At 49.7% G+C, this 21,660-nt stretch overlaps 1 protein-coding gene across 2 annotated transcripts in view; it reads right to left on the minus strand.

The window, feature by feature from the left end:
• THEGL (theg spermatid protein like) overlaps positions 1-19,889 on the minus strand; it is a 60,908-nt gene extending 41,019 nt beyond the window's left edge. For both annotated transcript variants that reach the window (XM_039542447.1, XM_039542446.1), the window contains exon 1: positions 19,767-19,889. In XM_039542447.1, coding sequence (XP_039398381.1) covers positions 19,767-19,785 — 19 coding nt within the window. In that variant the 5' untranslated portion in view covers positions 19,786-19,889. The remainder of the gene's footprint in view (positions 1-19,766) is intronic.
• Between the last annotated feature and the right edge of the window lie 1,771 nt (positions 19,890-21,660).

Consider the following 21,660-nt stretch of genomic DNA (forward strand, 5'->3'; position numbering starts at 1 on the left):
AGTAAACTAAACCAGTATAGTCACACAGCAAACATCCCGCTACCCAGACCAAGACACAGCATCCATCGCTGCAGGCACCACCGATTTGGGAGACTTACCCTTTCTACACATAATACATCATTTGAAAGTTTATTATGTCTACTTTAACATGAGCTGTCAAGTGATGCCATCACCACAGAAATGGGGATAAACAATCACACCATCAACATGTTAAAATATTTGCATTTGTTTTTGTTAGTTTAATGACTCTATGAATTATTTTCAAGAAATAAAATTAGATTTCTTTGTAACCTCAAAGCATCATAACAAGAAGGGTGAAACAAAATCTAATTATAAATGTGTACAGGAATCATTAAAATGTAATCACGCTTGTGACATTCCGCCTTGGTATACACTACGAGTTTAGGTCGAATTTAGCAGCATTAGATTAGATCGATTTAACCCTGCACCTGTCCGCACAACGAAGCAATTTTTGTCGACTTAAAGGGCTCTTAAAATCGATTTCTGTACTCCTCCCCGAGGGGATTAGCGCTGAAATCAACATCGCCGGGTCGAATTTGGGGTAGTGTGGATGCAATTTGATGGTATTGGCCTCTGGGAGCTATCCCAGAGTGCTCCATTGTGACCGCTCTGGACAGCACTCTCAACTCAGATGCACTAGCCAGGTACACAGCAAAAGCCTCAGGAACTTTTGAATTTCATTTCCTGTTTGGCCAGCGTGGGGAGCTCATCAGCACAGGTGACCATGCAGCCCCAGAATCTCAAAAGAGCTCCAGCCTGGTCCGAACTGGAGGTACTGGATCTGATTGCTGTTTGGGGAGATGAATTCATGCTATCAGAACTCTGTTCCAAAAGACGAAATGCCAAAATATTTGAAAAAAATCTCTAAGGGCATGATGGACAGCCGTACAACAGGGACCCACAGCAGTGCTGCGTGAAAATTAAGTTGCTCAGGCAAGCCTGCCAAAGAGGCAAACGGCAGCTCCAGGTCAGAGCCCCAGACATGCCTCTTCTACGATGAGCCCCCACCACTACCCCACCCCTGTCTGTGGACACCTGCAAGGGGGAAGTCTCACGCAACGGGATGAGGAGACGGAGGAGGAGGAGGATAGCACACAGCACGCAAGCGGAGAAACCATTCTCCCTGACAGCCAGGAACTGTTTATCACCCTGGAGCTAATACCCTCCCAACCCGGGCTCACGGACCATGAAGCTGGAGAAGGCACCTTTGATGAGTGTACCTTTGTAACTATAATGCATGATCTAAAAGCAGACGTGTTTAATGATTAATTTGCCCTGAAGACTTGGGATGCATTCATGGCTAGGACAGCCCCTCCTTTTAAATGGTCGACCCAACGGGTGCTTGGTATGGGAAAGGAGGGTGCTGCTGTTTGAAACCATTCCCATGTGTTATGGAGATTAAAGAAGCCGAAAGACTGTGGCTTACCATGGCCGCCTGCAAGTTGAATTCTGTTGCTCACCGGCCCTGCGTGTGTGATCTCTCACACCAACCGGCAGGCCCTCAATATAAGAGGCAAAATGCAACCTTGTACCGAAAGCACATGTGCTATGTAATGTTAACAGCTTGGTTCACCGTGAAAGAGTCTACTCATTGTTCTCTAAAATGTGTCTTTTTTAATACTACTCTCTCTTTTTTTCCTTCCGCGGCTGCAAATGTTTCAACGCTCCCCCTATGATGAAATGTTCTCTGAGCTCATGCAGTCCTCCTGCACTGAAAGAGCTCAGCAGAATGCATGGAGGGAAACAATGTCAGAGTCCAGGAAAGCAGAAAATGAACACGAGGACAGGAGGGATGAACGAGATGAGAGGTGGCAGAAGCAAGATGAGAGATAGTGGCAGCACGATGAGTGGAGGCAGGATGCAATGCTGAGTCCACTGGGGGATCAAACTGATATGCCCTGGCGTCTGGTGGAGCTGCAGGAAAGGCAGCAGGAGCACAGACTGCTACTGCTGCCCCTGTGTAACCGCCAGCCCTCCTCCCCAATTTCCATAGCCTCCTCACCCAGACGTCCAAGAACCCAGGGGGAGGGGGCTCTGGGCACCCAGCCACTCCACCCAGAGGACTGCCCAAGCAGCAGAAGGCTGGCATTCAATAAGTTTTGAAGTGCAGTTTGGCCTTGTCCTTCCCTCCTCCCACAGCGGAAGCGGTGGATGATGATGGATGCCACGAGAATAGATATTAATACCGAACGATGAGAGGACCTGCGAGGTGGATTCATGGCACCAAGAGAGCAGGAGAGCAGAGCTAGAGCTGCAGCAGAAGCAGTGGTTGGATGATGACGGTTAGCAGTCCTACTGCACTGTCTGCCGAAAGCAGTATAGCGTCTGCACAGAAAAAAGGCGTGAAACGATTGCTTTTGCTTTCACAGAGGGAGGGGCAGCTGATGACATGTACCCCCAGCCACCAGCGACGATGTTTTTGCCCCATCAGGCATTGGGAGCTCAACCCAGAATTCCAATGGGCAACGGAGACTGCGGGAACTGTGGGATAGCTACCCACAGTGCAATGCTCCGAAAGTCGACGCTAGCCGCAGTACTGTGGACGCACTCCGCTGACTTAATGAGCTTAGTGGGACACACACTGTCGTATAAATTGCATAAGTTAGATTGAATATTATCACTGTTCTGTTTGTTTGGCTCCCCTGTGGTTATTACCTGTCAATAAATAACTTTCATGATTAAGCTGGTTGTTTCTCTCCCCCCGCCCCATTGGGTGTTTTTTGGTTTCCCCATTTGCTCTGCAGCAACGCTTCCCGTAGCTAAGCTAAGAGATCCCTGCAGCGCCCCAAAATCCTGTGGGGTTTGCTCATCAAGTGGGTTACTAGCAGAACAATTGTGACATGAAAGTGGGGATAGGGACTGTGCAGGGAGACTTTGGCAAACCAGTAAAGTGCTTGAAACCACTCTGGCTTATTGTTAAAGGCGGCCTAGTCAGCAAGCTGTAAATTGGCCATTCAGCAGTCTCAGCTTGACCAAGGCAGGATTGGAGGGGATTTGGGGTGCCACAGAAAGGGCAGCTTGACCCCGTGTCCTTCCTGATAAGAATTGTGTTGAAGTTGCTGATGCATTTTAAAAGAGCAGGATGTGCCCCAGGAATGTCTATTGGGGTCTCAAGGCTGCAAACTCTGGAAAAACCCACACCTGGTTAATTAATAATCAGAAGGAGCCTCTTGCTTGCCCATTGGAACTGCTTGCTTAACAAGTTTTCTTTAAGGGACATGTCATTCTATTACTAATGTATAAATCAGGGAAAAGTTTGAGGTAGTTGGACTCTTTTTGGACTCTCCCTCTGGATACATCTTGCGGTCCCCACCGGCACATGGAAGATTTGGCCACCGGAAGCCTACCGCTGTGTCACTCGAGAGCCACACTCAGCTTTGGAAATTATCAAGGGTTGGGGGTGTTTTATTAACCTGTTGTGGACGTGTGTAAGTGCTTGAGACTAAGTAAAGTTTATCTTTAAGTGAAAGCACTCTTGCGTTGTCCTGTTTGTGCCAGCCATCTATCGGTTGGACAGCCGTGTCTCCCCTGATTTATTTCCTGACACCACCTCGCACAGAGTAAAAGTTACCCAGAGCTTTGGGTTGAAAGAACCCCGGGTAACAGGACGTGCTGAACCTGGGACGTATGAGGGTGGCAGCTTGGAAGTGCTGTTTGACCCAGCCTGCTGAGTCCAGGGACATATAAGGGTTCAGCTTGGGAGTGCTGATTAACCCGGTCATCTCAGATGTGCTCTGTTAACGTGTGTGTGTGTGTGAGAGAGAGAGAGAGAGAGAGAGAGATTCTGGGGTTGGAAGAACCCAGCCCTGGGGAACCTAGCTCCTGCAGGATAGCTCCATTGGGAAGGAACTTGCAGCAAGGAGCAGTGGAGCTCTGTATGAGAACACAAGTGACACAAGCCGTACATTGATAGAATTACAGAACACCCCCCCCCTCAAAAAAAGTAACCCTAATAAATGAGCATACCCGAAAGTAACAGGCAAAGCTGGTAACAATATGTTCACCAACATCTGTTATTTTCAACTGAGATTCTTGTACGTTGATGTTACATGCAGTCCAATAGACAAGTTGGTAAGCACCTCTGGGTGTGATTGAGGGTCAAATGAGTTTGTCATATTGTTGATGACATGGTTGGTAAGAGCTGCAACATGCTGGTCATCCCACTTCAGTGCAGAGGGAAGAACTTGTTTGTGGAGTTCTTCCTCATTGCTTCTTGCTAGGCCACTTTTCTCTTACAACTTTTCCATATTCACTTGGGATGTGTCTTGTGGGGGTCCCTCTGACAAGGGCTGGCTTCTTCCTTCTCAGTCCTATCAACCCCACTGCTGCCCTTTGAATCTTTGATGACAGTTTTCTCTGTTCCCATGTCACTCCACATTCCACTGAAAGAACCAGGAGTCTGACGCACAGCAAATTCCCCAGATTCAAAGGCACTGCTTACTTCTTTAGAGAGATTTAACATATCAGGAATGTAGATTGGTATCCACCTGGCATCGTTGGGCCTGTTTGCAATAAAATAGTATGGAAGCATGGCACACTGCATTTGTAGGTGAAATTTCCAATCACTCTCTTGCTCTTCATGGACATTTAGAAGTAATCTCTCCCAGAACTTGATGGGTATACCCCCATGTCAGAAATTCCTCCAGTACTTGTAGCACATGCTGAGTTATAGCATCATCACGCTCTTTCATGACATGTTGTAAGAACTCAATGTCTTCAGACTCAAACACCTGGAGTATCACCCAACATTTGCCAGACAAATGCTGGAACTACATGGTTCCACTTCCCTGCTCACACCATTTAACAAATGAATAAAGTTTCAGAGCACTCAGAGTCAAGCCAGGTAGAGCCCGGCTGAAGTTGTTACCAGCAAGCATTTGATCTGCAGTACAAGCTACGTACACATCAGAATCAACAAGAAGATCTCGCAATCCTGCATTTCCCCAGCATTTCCCAATACATGCAATAAACCAGCACAGGGTGTGAAAACCACCCAGGCAAATCATATTGGTACTAAGTTCACTTGGGAGAGTCCAGTTCACAAGCTGAGCAACAGCACACAGCTGCTGATCCACAGTTTGAATGGCATGCTGCTGTCTTAGAGCTGCTGACATTTCCTTACATTTCAGCATTGTAGTATAGACTGTGGCAGTGGCAGCTGGTTCGGCATCCACAGTAGGTCCCATATGCAACTGTTGTATAGGGGCTCTTCTTTGTTGCAAGCTTGTGGTTGAAACTAATCGAAAATGAAATTACCTGAGTGTGAAAATATCAACGTCATTTGGTATTGGTAGACCATCATGAGGTAGTCGTCTTAAAAGACATCAGCAGAGATCTCAGACAGAATTAATTTTTAGGCAAACAGAGTTTATTTTCGCAAGTACTTTTTCCATAGCAATTTGGTTCAGGATGTGTTCTAGGTTTTCCAAATGCTGCACACTGCATAAGAAACTAACTGCCTAGGGAGAGTAAGTGACTTTTTCCTTTCACACACTTTTAGTCCAGCATCAGAAGAAATATCACTATCAGCAGACTGTTCTTGAAATACCAATCTAGCCATTGAATGGAAGGTGTTCTTTCCATCAAGGGTCTCTATTCTGCATGTCTATCTCATCAGCAGCAGCAGCTCCTTCATGGATGAGATTTCTGCCAGCATTAAGTGATGAACTGCCTCAGCTCATCACAATTGATGCAGAATCCAAGAAGATGTAGTATGTCAGTTAAATTGTGAGACTGGGTCATTTGGTGTAACTGTGCAGCAAGGTGTATGTGCAGTGATGTGATATTTAACAGTTCCAAAACTACTATGTACTCCACAAATGAGAGGCACCTTCTATCACGCAGACTAGAAACTACATTGTAGGTACAAAGCTTACAAATGGAGAAGCATGACATTAGGAATTCACAAAAATTTCTATCTACCCACTATGTAGTACAAACTATGGGCATGCAGCCTACTGCTGCTGTTGCACAACCTTCATTGTGTTACCTTACAATGCTTAATTAACATCCTGACAGAGAGACAGGTGAACAAGCATCTTATGTCTGATAGAAAACCTCTTTTTCCACCTCTGTTGTGATGCAGATGCTATGAACACATTTCCAGTATATATACACCTATGTAACCTCTTGCACAATAATTGCACATACATTTCACGCCAATATCAATGACCAGCATGCCCTTGGCTTTCATTTGAGACCTCACATGACATTCTTTTGTGAATGAGACTGTGCAGACCAAAATAAGGGTATTCTTGTATTCTGTTGGCATTAAGGGGTCACAACTCATTTATCCAGTTTAGCTGTTTGAAGAGACTGTGGATAGGACAATGGGACCCCTCCCCAGCCGCTCCACCCAGCAACAATGGCACCCTGGCCCCAGCAAATGCATGGTGGCAGACACCTGCTCCACTCCCTCCGACAGCTAAGAGAGTAGAGAAGTGCTAGCCGGTACCACAGAAGGGGCTCAAGCAGTCCATCACAAACCACGCTCCTTGGTGGTTTCCGCTGTTCAACAGAACCCCCAAAGGAAAAGACTCCAAGAGACTGGACTCACCTGGTCAGTGTCAGTACAGTTACACATCGTCAGCTACCCAGCCCCCTTCACTGAGTAAAATTACTTGACATGGGCAGGGCCGGTGCTACCATTAAGGCGAACTAGGCGGTTGCCGAGGGCGCCAAGATTTGCGGGCGTCAAAAAGCGGTGCCCCCAATATTTTTTTTTTATAGCAGTTCCTCCCCGAGCGCGCGGTCGCTGCTCCACCGGTCCCACCTCCCAGGCTTGCAGTGCCAATCAGCTGTTTGGTGCCACAAGCCTGGGAGGAGAATTAGAGCGGGAGCAGCGTGCTCGGGGAGGACGTGGAGCGGAGGTGAAGAGGTGCCACACGGCTCCCTGGGCCGGGGTGGTGGAGAGCTGCCGCGGGGATGCCTCAGGGCGGCGGGGGGAGCTGCCACAGGGCTCCCCACCCCAACTCACCTCTGCTCTGCGTCCTCCCTGAGCACACCGCCCCCGCTCTAATTCTCCCACCTCCAGGCTTGCGGCGTGCTCGGGGAGGACGCAGAGCAGAGGTGAGCTGGGGTGGGGAGGTGCTGCACAGCTCCCCGGGGGGGGGGACTGCCATGCGGGGATTCCTCAGGGTGGAGGGGAGGGCGGGGAGCTGCCGCAGAGCTGGGGGCAGGGGCAAGGTGGAAGTTTTGCCTAGGGCGCGAAACTTCCTTGCTCCGGCCCTGGACATGGAATAGAGAGTGTCCCTGTGTAACTTTAGCGCCCTCGTGGCCAAGATGGAGTCTGCTCTGCAGACAGCTCTGGCCAAGAGACAGCGCGCGCAGGAACGCAGCAGGAGAAATCCCCTCCACCCCAGGGGCGCCTGTTCCAAACCCCCCAGAGTGAACACACCCCGCCACAGGAAAAGTACAATGGATATAACAAAGGGAGATATTTATTTACAGAGGGCTGGGAGGAGAAAAGCAACAAGGGGAAATACAGGGGGAGCAGTAAAACAGGGCTGCATCCAAGCCAAGGCCCCACGGGCCCAGCGGTGGCACAGTCTGGAAGGGCAGACACTGAGCAATGTGTCTGCACACAGAGTTCAGGCGTCCTGAGCAAAGTTCCAGTCCAGTGGTGAGTCTTGGGGGCTCCTGGTCGTCTTCGGCGCCAGTGAACTCTCCCCAGCAAACCCCTCCGGTGCCTCTCCTGCCGCTCGCTGCAAACACCCCAGAGCGACCCCCTCCCCACTGAACTAGCTACAGCCTCCCTCCTTGCTCCCAGTGCAGAGTGACCAGCCCCAGCACTCCCAGCCCCACACAGCTCTGGGCAGGCGTGATCCTGGGTCCAGCTCCGGCCTGTCCTTCTCGGGCGATTCCCCCCGGCACAGGGCTCCCGTCCTGGGCTGTCCCCGATCGGCACCCTGCCCTTCCCAGGCCTCAGGCAGGTTCCCTCTGCTTCCTTCTCCCTGGGCCTGCAGGCTGCCTCTCCCCTTCCTTAGAGCTCCAGACCCGCCCACTCGAGTTTCCCTCCTTTTGTCTCACTCTCCCCCTCCCCCCTGGGAAAAAGATTTAAAGGGGCCATGTTCTCTAAACCCCAAAGCGGTTACACCTGTTTACTTCTAAGCTTCCACAAGATGCCAGCGGGGAGCTGACAGACATCACCACCAGGGCCAGCTGGTTTCCCTGCAAGCAGCCATAGATATCTTGGACACAGCATGGAGGTCCACGGCCAACACTGACATCATGGAGGGCTTTGCAGCTCCAAGCCCCGGGCACCCCGAGAGGGGTGCAACATGCCCTTGGAGGGAACGGAATGGTTTGGCAAGTGCACCGATGATGTCTTGCACTCCCTCAAGGACTGTAGAGCTCCACTCCACCCATTGAGCATGTATACATCTGCCCCAAGTCACAAGGCCTTTACGTATCAAAGGCAGAGAGCACCTACCTACTGCCAAAATAGGCCCTCTGAATATCTACCTAGAAAGAAGACTAGACACTCCAGACAAAGGCCCCATCATTCTGGACCGTCAATCACTCCACACCACCTTCTAGGCAGCAGGCCTGAAGAGAGGATAGAGAGCCACAATCAAACCCCTCAGGAGCCCACCTTTGGAGGCTGCCAGGCCTTTTACCATTGGGATTGGTCTGCCCTAGCAATGGACAGAAGGGGGTTGGAAGAGGTTACCCACGGCTACCACATCCAGTTTCAGTCCTTCCCCACCTACTCTGATGCTTCTCTGTCCCTCTTCAGGGAGCCTTCTCATAAAAGCCGACTGAAGGGAGATGTGGTGTTTCTGCTTCATCTATGACCCATAGAGGAGGTAGCCCTGCAGTACAGGGGAAGAAGCTTCTACTCCAGATATTTCCCTAAGGAAAAAGGGAATCATCATCCTGTCCTTGACCTGCAAAGACTGAACAAATATATCTGCAGTCTTTGATTCAGGATGGTAACACAGGATGGTAACACATCAACCCTTCCCTGCAGGCTCATGACTGGTTTGTGGCTTGCAGGATGCATCCTGCAGGAAGTAACTGCAATTCACAGTGAGGCCCCAGCAGTACAAAGGTTTACCATTAGGTCTCTCTACAGTACGGAGAGTCTTTACAAAACACCTAGCAGTGGTGGTGGTGACAGACTAGAGGAGACAGCACATCAAACTCCATCTATACTTAGATATCAAACACAGATCTCATCAGGATGTCTCCTCAGCCCTGAGCCATGTTCTCCAGCAGTTCAACCAGCTGGGTCTTCTAGTAAACCACAAAAAGTCACCTCGTTCCATCACAGACAGAATTCATAGGGCCTTTGATCGACTCCAAAATCAATAAAGGCATGCATATCTTCTGAAGATAGGTTTCAATCTCTACAGTCAATAACCACTGGCATCAGACTGAACCCATCAACTACAGTGCAGAGCTGTCTCAGACTGATGGACCACATGCCAGCCTGCATTTATGTGACGCCACTTCTCAGACTTCACCTACCTTTGTTACAAGTCTGGCTACAGTCAATCTGTTCTCCTACAAGGCTTTAAATGATCATGAGAGTCATGGTGCTGCTACAATTCGCATCAGCACTGGCCTAGTGACTAGATCCCAAAATCATTCAAAGGGGAGTACCCTTCTCTACCCTCCCCTGACAATGACACTGATCACGGACACATCAAGAACAGGTTGGGCACCCATCTGAATGTCTCCAGATAAAGGAATCTGGTCCCAAAAGAACACGACCCTTCACATAAACAGCCTGGAGCTGCGAGCGATAAAATGAGTTTGCATGGCATTCCAGCCTGCCCTACAGAATTCCACAGGGCGTATCTTACCAGACAGAACGTCTGCAATGTATTACATAGGGGCACGTGCTCATCACTGCATGTCAAGACAGACATGGTGTCACTGTCAAGCATTCTTCATCTTCCAGGAATCAGCAACAATCTAGAAGACTTCCTAAGCAGACAATCCATGACCAGCCACAAGAGGTGACTGCAAAGCTCCATCATCAAACCAGTATTTCACCAGAGGGGAAATCCCACAATAAATTTGTTTGACACCAAAGATAACAGGGGGAGGGGGTGCTGTGCATGACACATTCCTCATACCTTGGAATCAAGAGCTCATGTATGCTTTCCCACCAATTCTTGCGATAACCAGGTAATACACAAGATGAGATGGACTAATCCTGCTAGCTCCATACTGGCCAAGACAATTCTGACTAACAAACCTTCTCTGGATGTGTATTCAACTGTCTTTCCACTTCCAGACTGTCCAGAAATAATGTCATAGAACCAAGGTCAGATACTGCATCCACACCCAAATTCACTGCATTTAAATAAAATAAATAAATTTGACAGTGTAGATGTTGGCTGGTTGAGTGCTACTGATGGAAACTGCTCCCTACATATACAAGCAAGTGTTCTGCAAAGCAGGGAGCCCTTTGTGAGGATTTACTCCTTGAAATAGAAATTATTCTCAATCTGAGTAGCTCAGCACAATCTTGGCCGGGGAAGGCTTCTATACCAAAGTTGAAAGACAATTTATCTGAAAAGCTTCAAACTTCAGCCATTTTTGCTACTCCCAAGTCTAAAAAAAATAGTTAGGATGTTTTCTTCTTCACCTCTCTTGAACCTGAAAAAAGCTAAATTACATTTTTTTTCAACGACGACAACAACAACAAAAAAAGTTAGTCACCTTTGGACTGAGACCAAGCACAGAAAATTTCAGCCCAAAGCAACATTGTTCAGAAAGTTATGAGCATCTGAAAGTAGGGGGTCATATTGTAATGGAAACTGTTTTGTGACTATCTGCACATCTGTCTATTGGATAGAAGAGCTATGTATACACACCAATCCTGCTTTGATTTGGGACAGGGACTATTTTTGTTATATGTGACAGTGCCTACCACTTTGTTGCGGAGGAGCTGACTGCCCTTTAAACGTGTACTATTAAAGTGGCACATGTACAATCTGTGTATACCATTATGACAGGATGGACTATGTCTGGAAGCCCCCCAGCTGGAGGCCCTGTGGCCCTGCGTCACTCTGCCCCAGAATAGAGCAGCGAGAAGTCAGGCAGCCTAGAATGGCTGCAGAGGAGCGGCCAATCAGAGGGGCAGCTGAAGCGACCAATAAAGGGCCAAAAGAACCAGATAAAAAGCAAGCAGCCTTCTTTTGCTGTGTGGAGCTTGAGGAGGGAGGACTGTGTACCTGGCTGGCTAGATAAACAGCAGGACCACAGACCGCTCACTGCAGAGAGCTCACCAGACAGAACTGAGCCCAGGGAAGGCTGCCAATGACTGGGTACCTGGCTAGCGGAACGAGCAGCAGGATCATCGAAAGGTCAGTGCAGGCAGGCTGAGCCCAGGGGACTGAGCACAGAACCTGGCCAGACCAGATGAGGGTACTGAGATGGGCCCTGCTGGTCTGGTTGCAAACTGACCCCAGGGAGGACTGCTGAAAAGGACACCAGCTGAGGGTATTGAGATGGACCCTGCCTAGGTGTCTGAAGAAAGCTCTTATGTTTCTTCCCAGAGGCATTGCCATGGCCCAATACCAGGGCTGTGATAAGAACTCAGGACTGTATATCCCGGAAGAGGGGACAGCATATGCAGCTCAGCTGGAGGGCTGAGTCACTGAAGACCTGCTGAGAGAACCAACGGCCTGGGGGTGCTTGCGCAAGGTGGGTGCCACCCTGTTGAAAGAACTAAAATCAAAGCCGGCTCACACCCAACCAACTAAAGGGGGCCGCCCATGAGAGTGGGTGTGGCCCTGTGAAAAAAAAACTGATTTTCTGGCTGATATGCTGCAAAGGGGGTGCTCGTGAGAGGCGGGTGCTGACCCCATTACAATCATTTAACTTACTGTAAAAGCATCAAAGAATCCTGTGGCACCTTATAGACTAACAGACGTTTTGCAGCATGAGCTTTCGTGGGTGAATGCCCACTTCGTCGGATGCCATCTACCCCATGGCTGCAGTGCACTGGGAGCACATCCACCTCCAAGATCCTGACTCCAAGCAAATTGCCTCACCAGACCCGGGGACTCTTTACTCCCATGGATTAGCAAGGACTCGGAGGGGGGGAGGGGGATCACATGTCTGAGACACTCTCCCTCCTTGTAACTTCTCCAGCCCCTTCTCTCCTGCCCCCCCACCTTTTTTTAAGTCCTTCCCTTCCTGCCTGATGATTTTACTTTGTTTTATCCCCATCAAATTTCCTAGATTCTGAGTTTACAGTACATCTGAAACTATTTGATCTATTTGCCTTAAGAGTACACTTATCAGAGATACCAGATCTAAACAATGCAATGAAGATTTCAATTGATGAATCTTTTCAATTCCCCAACTGATCTCCTAAAATCCTGTCCAAGAATAATTATTATTGTTGGTTATGATTCACCAACTTACTGAGAAAGTGTTTGTGATGGGTTGGATCACAGAAACCCCCTTGGGAACTGTCAACTGATGTGCCAAGACTACTTATGCCTCTGCTTTCCTTGCCAGCCTGGGAATCCAGCACCCTGTTTTGTCTGCTCCAACAGACCCAGGGTCTGAACCACGTGACCCAAAGCTGCAGACTTAACTGAAAGCAACTTACAGATGTGTTCTTATCTTTCACATTCAGATGCCCAACTCCCAATGGGGTCCAAACCCCAAATAAATCCATTTTACCATTTAACTCATAAATTGTTCACCCTTTATAAATACTGATAGGGATATGCACAGCTGATCCCACCCCCCGCCCCTCCCCCAGGTATTAATACATACTCTGGGTTAATTAATAAGTAAAAAGTGATTTTATTAAATACAGAAAGTAGGATTTAAGTGGTTCCAAGTAATAGCAGACAGAACAAAGTGAATTACCAAGTAAAATAAAATAGAACACATAAGTTTATGTCTAAGAAAGCTGAATACAGATAAAACCTCACCAGTTCCAGTAAGCTTCCTTTTACATACTAGTCTCCTTCTAGTCTGGGTCCAGCAATCACTCACACCCCCTGCAGTTACTGTCCTTTATTCCAGTCTCTTTCAGGTATCCTTGGGGGTGGAGAGGCTCTCTTTTTAACCAGCTGAAGACAAAATGGAGGGGTCTCCCAGGGGTTTAAATAGACTTTCTCTTGTGGGTGGAGACCCCCCTCCTCTCTCTTATGCAAAGATCAGCTCCAAGATGGAGTTTTGGAGTCACATGGGCAAGTCACATGTCCACACATGACTGAGAACTTACAGGTAGCAGCCATGGTTCACATGTTGCCTTGAACGTCCTCAGGTAAACTTCTTATGTGGATTGAAGCCTTCCAAGATCCATTGTCCGTTAAGTGCTTCTTGATTGGGCACTTAACTTGCACATTCCTTTCTCAAGAAGCTGACCAAATGCTCTATTAGGCTAGTTAAAATCAAGCAAGTACACAGCCAATATTCATAACTTCGAATACAAAAATGACACATGAATACAGATAGGAGGAACAGATTCAGTAGGTCATAACCTTTGCAGAGATGTGTTACATGGCATATGTAGCATAAAACATATTCCAGTTATGTCATATATATACATTCATAAGCTTATTCCCATGAAGTCTTATGGGGTATACCGTCACAGTGTTAGTATGAGACTGTCAATTGTTTTTTCAATAATATTATTTCAGGTGCTCTCCTCTCCCCTCTCCTATTCAATCTGGCATTAGAACCACTTGCAATAGTAATTAGGGGACACCAAAGGATCCAATCAGGGAGTCAATAGACAAAAATCCTTCTAGATGCAGACCACATTCTCCTAGATATTACAAATCCAGATCAGTCTATTCCAAATCTCCTACAAACAATATATAACATTGGCAAATTCTCTGGCTATATAACATAAATTGGGATAAATCAGAAGCAATGAAGATCTCATTAGATTAAATTGGAAGTGGCTCCTAGAGAGACATTTAGCTGGCAACAGACCAGCCTCAGATATCTTGGCATCCTGCTCCCTAGGGCAATTAAAAACATAGTCCAAGTTAGCCTAGCCCCATTAATCATGCAGTTAGCAAACCATTTCCATTGGTGGGAGGCACAACTTCTCTGCCTTTGGGGAACAATAAACGTTTTACAATGAATGCCCCTCCCAGGATCCTTATTATGCTGAATTCCCTCCCTAGTCATATTCCTCCCTTTTATTTTACCAAACTCGACACCGGGTTCAGATCCTTCTTGTGGGGTGCAGGTAACAAACTCAGAATCTCCATACACAGGTTACAGCTCCCTGGCAGAACAGGTGGATTTAAATTTCCCAACTCTACACTTTTCCATCCAGCAATAGTGCTTAGCCAAGCAGCACAGGGGCTCATTCCCTGGCGCTGTGGAGCCCCAGCTTGGCTCCTGCTGGAAGCAGAATTGGTTGCTCCTTTCCCCCTTTCCAATGCACTGCACTCAGATTACTTACTACCGATCCCTAAAGCGTGATTATCAACTATTTTGGCAGCCAGAAATATTTGAAGTACTCTGTTCACTAACTTTAAAAATCATCCCCTTCTACATAGCAAGGCCTCTCCCTGGGGGTAACTCAAAATTCTGTATAGCAGCGATAGGTGTTCACTCCACCCTTGCCCCAAAGGGTCAATGAAGACTAAGAATGGGTCCAATTAACCCAAGAGAGAGGGCTGAGAGGAATCAGGTGGCCAAATAATCCCCTGATTGAATGAGGAAGTCCGAGCTGGGTTGGGGCTATAAAGGCAGGAAATTGGCAGCAGAAAAGGAAAGGCTGTAGTCTCTCCATAGTGAGAGAGAGGAGGGTTGGGGGCTGGTACACCTAGACAAAGGAGGGGAACTAGGATTTGTAGGCATGAGTCCAGGGAAGGAGCAACAAGGGCTGTGGGAAAGCAGGCCACAGGTGTAGGATCCCTGGAGAGGAACCTGGAGTAGTAGGTAGGCTCAGGTTCACCTACTGGCCACTGAGGAAGTGGCACCATCCGTGCCTGGCCAGAGAAGACTGCCTGACACTGTTTGCGTAGAAGGACTTTGGGTAACCCCCAGAAGAGGAAACCACCTAGTGACCTGGCCAGAGGGACTAGTCACGAAGAGGCTCCTGGAGCGAGGGGGCTGCAGGGTGAGACAGGACTGGTACAGACACTGCTGGAGGAGGGCACAACACCTAGCCAAGCAAATCCCCAGCTCACACCAGTGGCGAGTGCACCCTGTAACAAGTAGGCAACCCCATCATTTGGCCAAATTGGCTTAGGAAAGGAATTCTGACCATCAGCCAATTTAGTTCGCATGACATTTTCCTCCCTTTTACAATATTAAAATTGAGGTCCAATCTAGAACCTAATTAGGAGTGGCAATATTCCCAAGTTAGACATGCCCTTTCCCATCTGTTTGGCCCCGTGCCTGAGCTACCCTGGCTCACCTGAACTGCTTTCATTTCTCCAAATATTATCCAGATTGCCAAAATCTATGGCAACACTATATGCACACTGGGCCAGAAAATTTGAAATAAACATGAATCCCCCAAAAAGAAATGGGAGGAGGAACTAGGATTGAAACCAACTGAAACAAATTTTAGCCGGTGCTCCAAACTGCTCCTTAGACCTCCATTTAAGATTAATCCAGCAGAAAATCATATGGAGGATGCATTGGACCCCTCTCCAACTTATCGAAACAGGAGCCACTAAGTCAGACAAAGGTTGGTGCCGTGATTCAGTAGGTGCTAACTTAACCCATAGGCTTGGGAAGGCTCCTACACCAGTAGGTTTTAGGCAGAAGTGAATGGCAGAGTTAATTTTTTCTGATGAAATAAAATTTGTTACAAGCTAAACAGGTAATTTAAAACCTAATGGATATTAATTGGGAGCTGACTAAGCAGCGCGTTAATAATTGCTGAAAGACTAGCACTACAAACATGGAAATCCAAAAGGGGACCAAAGACTGGAGCACAGACATGGTAAGCTGAGCCTCCGTGGAAAGAATCGTACACACCTTAACAGCAATAGTCAAGAACAACTCTCCGCCATGTGGGATGCTGTCTTGCAAGTAGCTGAATGATCTTATTAATAGGGCTGTCGATTAATCGCAGTTAACTCACATGATTAACTGAAAACAAATTAATCACAATTAAAAAAATTAATTGTGATTAAACACAGTTTTAATTGCACTTTTAAACAAAGGATTACCAATTGAAATTTATTAAATATTTTCGATGTTTTTCTACATTTTCATATATATCTTGTATTCTGTGTTGTAACTGAAATCAAAGTGTATATTTTGATGACAAATATTTGCACTGTAAAAATGATAGAAGAAATAGTATTTTTCAAGTCACCTCATACAAGTACTGTACTGCAATCGCTTTGTCCTGAAAATGCAATTTATAAATGTAGATTAATGATCTGGAGGATGGCGTGGATTGCACCCTAAGCAAGTTTGCAGATGACACTAAACTGGGAGGAGTGGTAGAAACGCTGGAGGGTAGGGATAGGATACAGAGGGACCTAGACAAATTAGAGGACAGGGCCAAAAGAAATCTGATGAGGTTGAACAAGGACAAGTGCAGAGTCCTGCACTGAGGACGGAAGAATCCCATTCCCTGCTACAGACTAGGGACCGAGTGACTAGGCAGCAGTTCTGCAGAAAACAACCTAGGGGTTACAGTTGATGAGAAATTGGATATGAGTCAACAGTGTGCCCTAGTTGCCAAGAAGGCTAATGGCAATTTGGGCTGTATAAGTAGGAGCATTGCCAGCAGATCGAGGGATGTGATCATTTCCCTCTATTCAACATTGGTGAGGCTTCATCTGGAGTACTGTGTCCAGTTTTGGGCCCCACACTACAAGAAGGATGTGGAAAAATTGGAAAGAGTCCAGTGGAGGGCAACAAAAATGATTAGGGGGCTGAAGCATATGACTTATGAGGAGAGGCTGAGGGAACTGGGATTATTTAGTCTGTAGAAGAGAAGAATGAGGGGGGATTTGATAGCTGCTTTCAACTACCTGAAAGGGGGTTCCAAAGAAGATGGATCTAGACTGTTCTCAGTGGTAGCAGATGACAGAACAAGGAGTAATGGTCTCAAGTTGCAGTGGGGGAGGTTTAGATTGGATATTAGTAAAAACTTTTTCACTAGGAGGGTGGTGAAGCACTGGAATGGGTTACCTAGGGAGGTGGTAGAAGCTCTTTCCTTAGAGGTTTTTAAGGTCAGGCTTGGCAAAGCCCTGGCTGGGATGATTTAGTTGGGAACTGGTCCTGCTTTGAGCAGGGGGTTGGACTAGATGACCTCCTGAGGTCCCTTCCAACCTTGATATTCTATAGATTTTTTTTTATTACATAACTTCACTCAAAAACAAAACAATGTAAAACTTCAGAGGATAGAAGTCATAAGAACATAAGAATGGCCGTACTGGGTCAGACCAAAGGTCCATCTAGCCCAGTATCTGTCTACCGACAGTGGCCAATGCCAGGTGCCCCAGAGGGAGTGAACCTAACAGGCAATGATCAAGTGATCTCTCTCCTGCCATCCATCCCCATCCTCTGACGAACAGAGGCTAGGGACACCACTCCTTACCCATCCTAGCTAATAGCCATTTATGGACTTGGCCACCATGAATTTATCCAGTCCCCTTTTAAACATTGTTATAGTCCTAGCCTTCACAACCTCCTCAGGTAAGGAGTTCCACAAGTTGACCGTGCGCTGCGTGAAGAAGAACTTCCTTTTATTTGTTTTAAACCTGCTGCCTATTAATTTCATTTTGGTGACCCCCTAGTTCTTGTATTATGGGAATAAGTAAATAAATTTTCCTTATCCACTTTCTCAACATCACTCATGATTTTATATACCTCTATCATACCCCCCCTTAGTCTTCTCTTTTCCAAGCTGAAGAGTCCTAGCCTCTTTAATCTGTCCTCATATGGGACCCTCTCTAAACCCCTAATCATTTTAGTTGCCTTTTTCTGAACCTTTTCTAGTGCTAGAATATCTTTTTTGAGGTGAGGAGACCACATCTGTACACAGTATTCGAGATGTGGGCTTACCATGGATTTATATAAAGACAATAATATATTCTCAGTCTTATTCTCTATCCCCTTTTTAATGATTCCTAACATTCTGTTTGCTTTTTTGACCCCCTCTGCACACTGCGTGGACATCTTCAGAGAACTATCCACGATGACTCCAAGATCTTTTTCCTGACTCGTTGTAGCTAAATTAGCCCCCATCATGTTGTATGTATAGTTGGGGTTATTTTTTCCAATGTGCATTACTTTACATTTATCCACATTACATTTCATTTGCCATTTTGTTGCCCAATCACTTAGTTTTGTGAGATCTTTTTGAAGTTCTTCACAATCTGCTTTGGTCTTAACTATCTTGAGCAGTTTAGTATCAACTATCTTGAGCAGTTTAGTATCAGTCCACTCAGACCTACTTCTTGTTCAGCTAATTGCTAAGACAAACAAGGTTGTTTACATTTACAGGAGATAATGCTGCCCTCTTCTTATTTACAATGTCACCAGAAACTGAGAACAGGCATTTGCATGGCACTTTTATAGCTAGCATTGCAAGGTATTTATGTGATATATGCTAAATATATCAGCATAACAGATATGCTAAACATTCGTATGTCCCTTCATGCTTCGGCCACCATTCCGGAGGACATGCTTCCATGCTGATGACGCTTGTTAAAAAAATAATGCATTAATTAAATTTGTGACTGAACTCCTTGGGGGAGAATTGTACATCTCCTGCTCTGTTTTACCTGCATTCTGCCATATATTTCATGTTACCATAGTCTCAGATGATGACTCAGCACATGTTGTTGTTTGTTTTAAGAACACTTTCACTGCAGATTTCACAAATGCAAAGAAGGTACCAATGTGAGATTTGTAAAGATAGCTACAGCACTTGACCCAAGGTTTAAGAATCTGAAGTGCCTTCCAAAATCTGAGAGGGATGTGGTGTGGAGCATGCTTTCAGAAGTCTTAAAAGAGCACCACTCTGATGTGGAAACTACAGAATCTGAAGCACCAAAAAAGAAAAGCAACCTTGTGTTGGTGGCATCTGACTCAGATAATGAAAATGAACATGCGTCGGTCCACACTACTTTGGATGGTTTTCGACTAAAACCTGTCATCAGCAAGGACTCATGTCCCCTGGAACGGTGGCTGAAGCATGCGCATCTGGCATGTAAATATCTAACTACAACAGTGCCATGACAATGCCTGTTCTCAATTTCAGGAAGTGGGCAACGTTTTCTCCTGCAAATGTAAACAAACCTGTTTGTCTGAGTGATTGGCTGAACAAGAAGTAGGGCTTAGCGGACTTGCAAGCTCTAAAATTAGACACTTTTTTTTTAATGCAGTATTTTTGTACATAAGTTCATGAGAGTGCATTACTGTACTTGTATTAGGTGAACTGAAAAATACTATTTCTTTTGTCTTTATACATTGCAAACACTTGTAATCAAAAATAAATATACAGTGAACAGCCCGATTAATTGCAATTAATTTTTTTAATGGCTTGACAGCCCTACTTAGGCATTAATGGTGTGTAAAGGGCGCACTGCGGGGGGGGGGGGGGTCCAGGCATTTTGCCGCCCCAAGCAGGGCAGGCAGGCTGCCTGGAGCCGCCCCAGAGCTCGCCACGCTGCGGGGGCCAGGCGAGCCCCGGCCCGGGCGGAGGGGGGGTGGGGGAGGTCAGGCTGGCGCGCTCCGAACAGCCGCACACGGAGCAGCAGCGCGGCCGCTCCACAGCAGGGAGGCGGCACCTCCCGGAACCGCCCGGCGCGGGGCCGCGCACCCACCTGGCTGCCGGGCCGCCATGCCGAGCGCCGGGCCCGCTCCCCGCCCGCGGGCCCTGGCAGCGACCGCCGCGCGCTCCGCCTGGCGCCGCTGTTTGTCGCGGTCGCCAGGGCAACCGCCGGGGCTCGCGCCGCGTTCCGGGCCACAAAAATGGGGGACGCGCGCCGCTGTAGTGTGTGTGGCGCGAGGGCAGCCCGACTCCGGCCGCCGCGCGCTGCAGCGCCCCCTGCTGCTAGCAACCGGCGTGCAGCGCCCCCGCGGCCAGGGCCGGGGCCAGGGGCCGGGCCGGGTTCAGAGCCCTGCGGCCAGGGCCGGGACCAGAGGCACGGCCGGGTTCAGAGCCCTGGGGCCAGGGGAACCGGCCGGGTTCAGAGCCCCGCGGCCAGGGCCGGGGCCAGGGGCACGGCCGGGTTCAGAGCCCTGGGGCCAGGAGCACGGCCGGGATCAGAGCCCCGCAGCCAGGGGCACGGCCGGGTTCAGAGCCCCGCGGCCAGGGGCACGGCCGGGTTCAGAGCCTCGCGCCAGGGGCACGGCCGGGTTCAGAGCCCTGCGGCCAGGGCTGGGGCCAGGGGCACAGCCGGGTTCAGAGCCCTGGGGCCAGGGGCACGGCCGGGTTCAGAGCCCCGCGGCCAGGGGCACGGCCGGGTTTAGAGCCCCGCGCCAGGCCAGGGCACGGCCGATCAGAGCCCCGCGGCCAGGGGCACGCCGGGATCAGAGCCCCGCGGCCAGGGCCAGGGCACGGCCGGGTTCAGAGCCCCGGGCCAGGGGCACGGCCGGGTTCAGAGCCCCGCGCCAGGGGCACGGCCGGGTTCAGAGCCCCGGGGCCAGGGGCATGGCCGGGTTCAGAGCCCCGTGGCCAGGGCTGGGGCCAGGGGCACCGCCTGGTTCAGAGCCCCGAGACCAGGGCACGGCCGGGTTCAGAGCCCCGCGCCAGGGGCACGGCCGGGATCAGAGCCCCGCGCCAGGGCTGGGGCCAGGGGCACGGCCAGGTTCAGAGCCCCGCGCCAGGGGCACGGCCGGGTTCAGAGCCCCGCTGGCCAGGGGCACGGCCGGGTTCAGAGCCCCGCGGCCAGGGGCACGGCCAGGTTCAGAGCCCCGCGGCCAGGGGCACGGCCGGGTTCAGAGCCCCGCGACCAGGGCACGGCCGGGTTCAGAGCCCCGGGGCCAGGGGCATGGCCGGGTTCAGAGCCCCGCGCCAGGGCACGGCCGGGTTCAGAGCCCCGCTGCCAGGGGCACGGCCGGGTTCAGAGCCCCGCGGCCAGGGCCAGGCACGGCCGGGTTCAGAGCCCCGCGGCCAGGGGCACGGCCGGGATCAGAGCCCCGCGGCCAGGGGCACGGCCGGGATCAGAGCCCCGCGGCCAGGGGCACGGCCGGGTTCAGAGCCCCGGCCAGGGCACGGCCGGGTTCAGAGCCCCGCGGCCAGGGGCACGGCCGGGTTCAGAGCCCCGCGCCAGGGCACGGCCGGGTTCAGAGCCTCGCGCCAGGGGCACGGCCGGGTTCAGAGCCCTGGGGCCAGGGGAACCGGCCGGGTTCAAAGCCCCACGGCCAGGGCTGGGGGTCAGGGGCATGAGCTGGGTTCAGAGCCCCGGGGCCAGGGCTGGGGCCAGGGGCTCGGCCGGGTTCAGAGCCCCGCGGCCAGGGCTGGGGGTCAGGGGCATGAGCCGGGTTCAGAGACCCAGGGCCAGGGTTGCGGCCAGGGGCACGGCCGGGTTCAGAGCCCCGCGGCCAGGGGAAAGGCCGGGTTCAGAGCCCCGCGGCCAGCGGCACGGCCGGGTTCAGAGCCCCGCGGCCAGGGGCACGGCCGGGTTCAGAGCCTCGCGGCCAGGGGCACGGCCGGGTTCAGAGCTCTGGGGCCAGGGCTGGGGCCAGGAGCACGGCCGGGTTCAGAGCCCCGGG

This window comes from Mauremys reevesii, linkage group 5 (genome assembly GCF_016161935.1).
Source record: "Mauremys reevesii isolate NIE-2019 linkage group 5, ASM1616193v1, whole genome shotgun sequence".
Lineage (NCBI taxonomy): Eukaryota > Metazoa > Chordata > Testudines > Geoemydidae > Mauremys > Mauremys reevesii.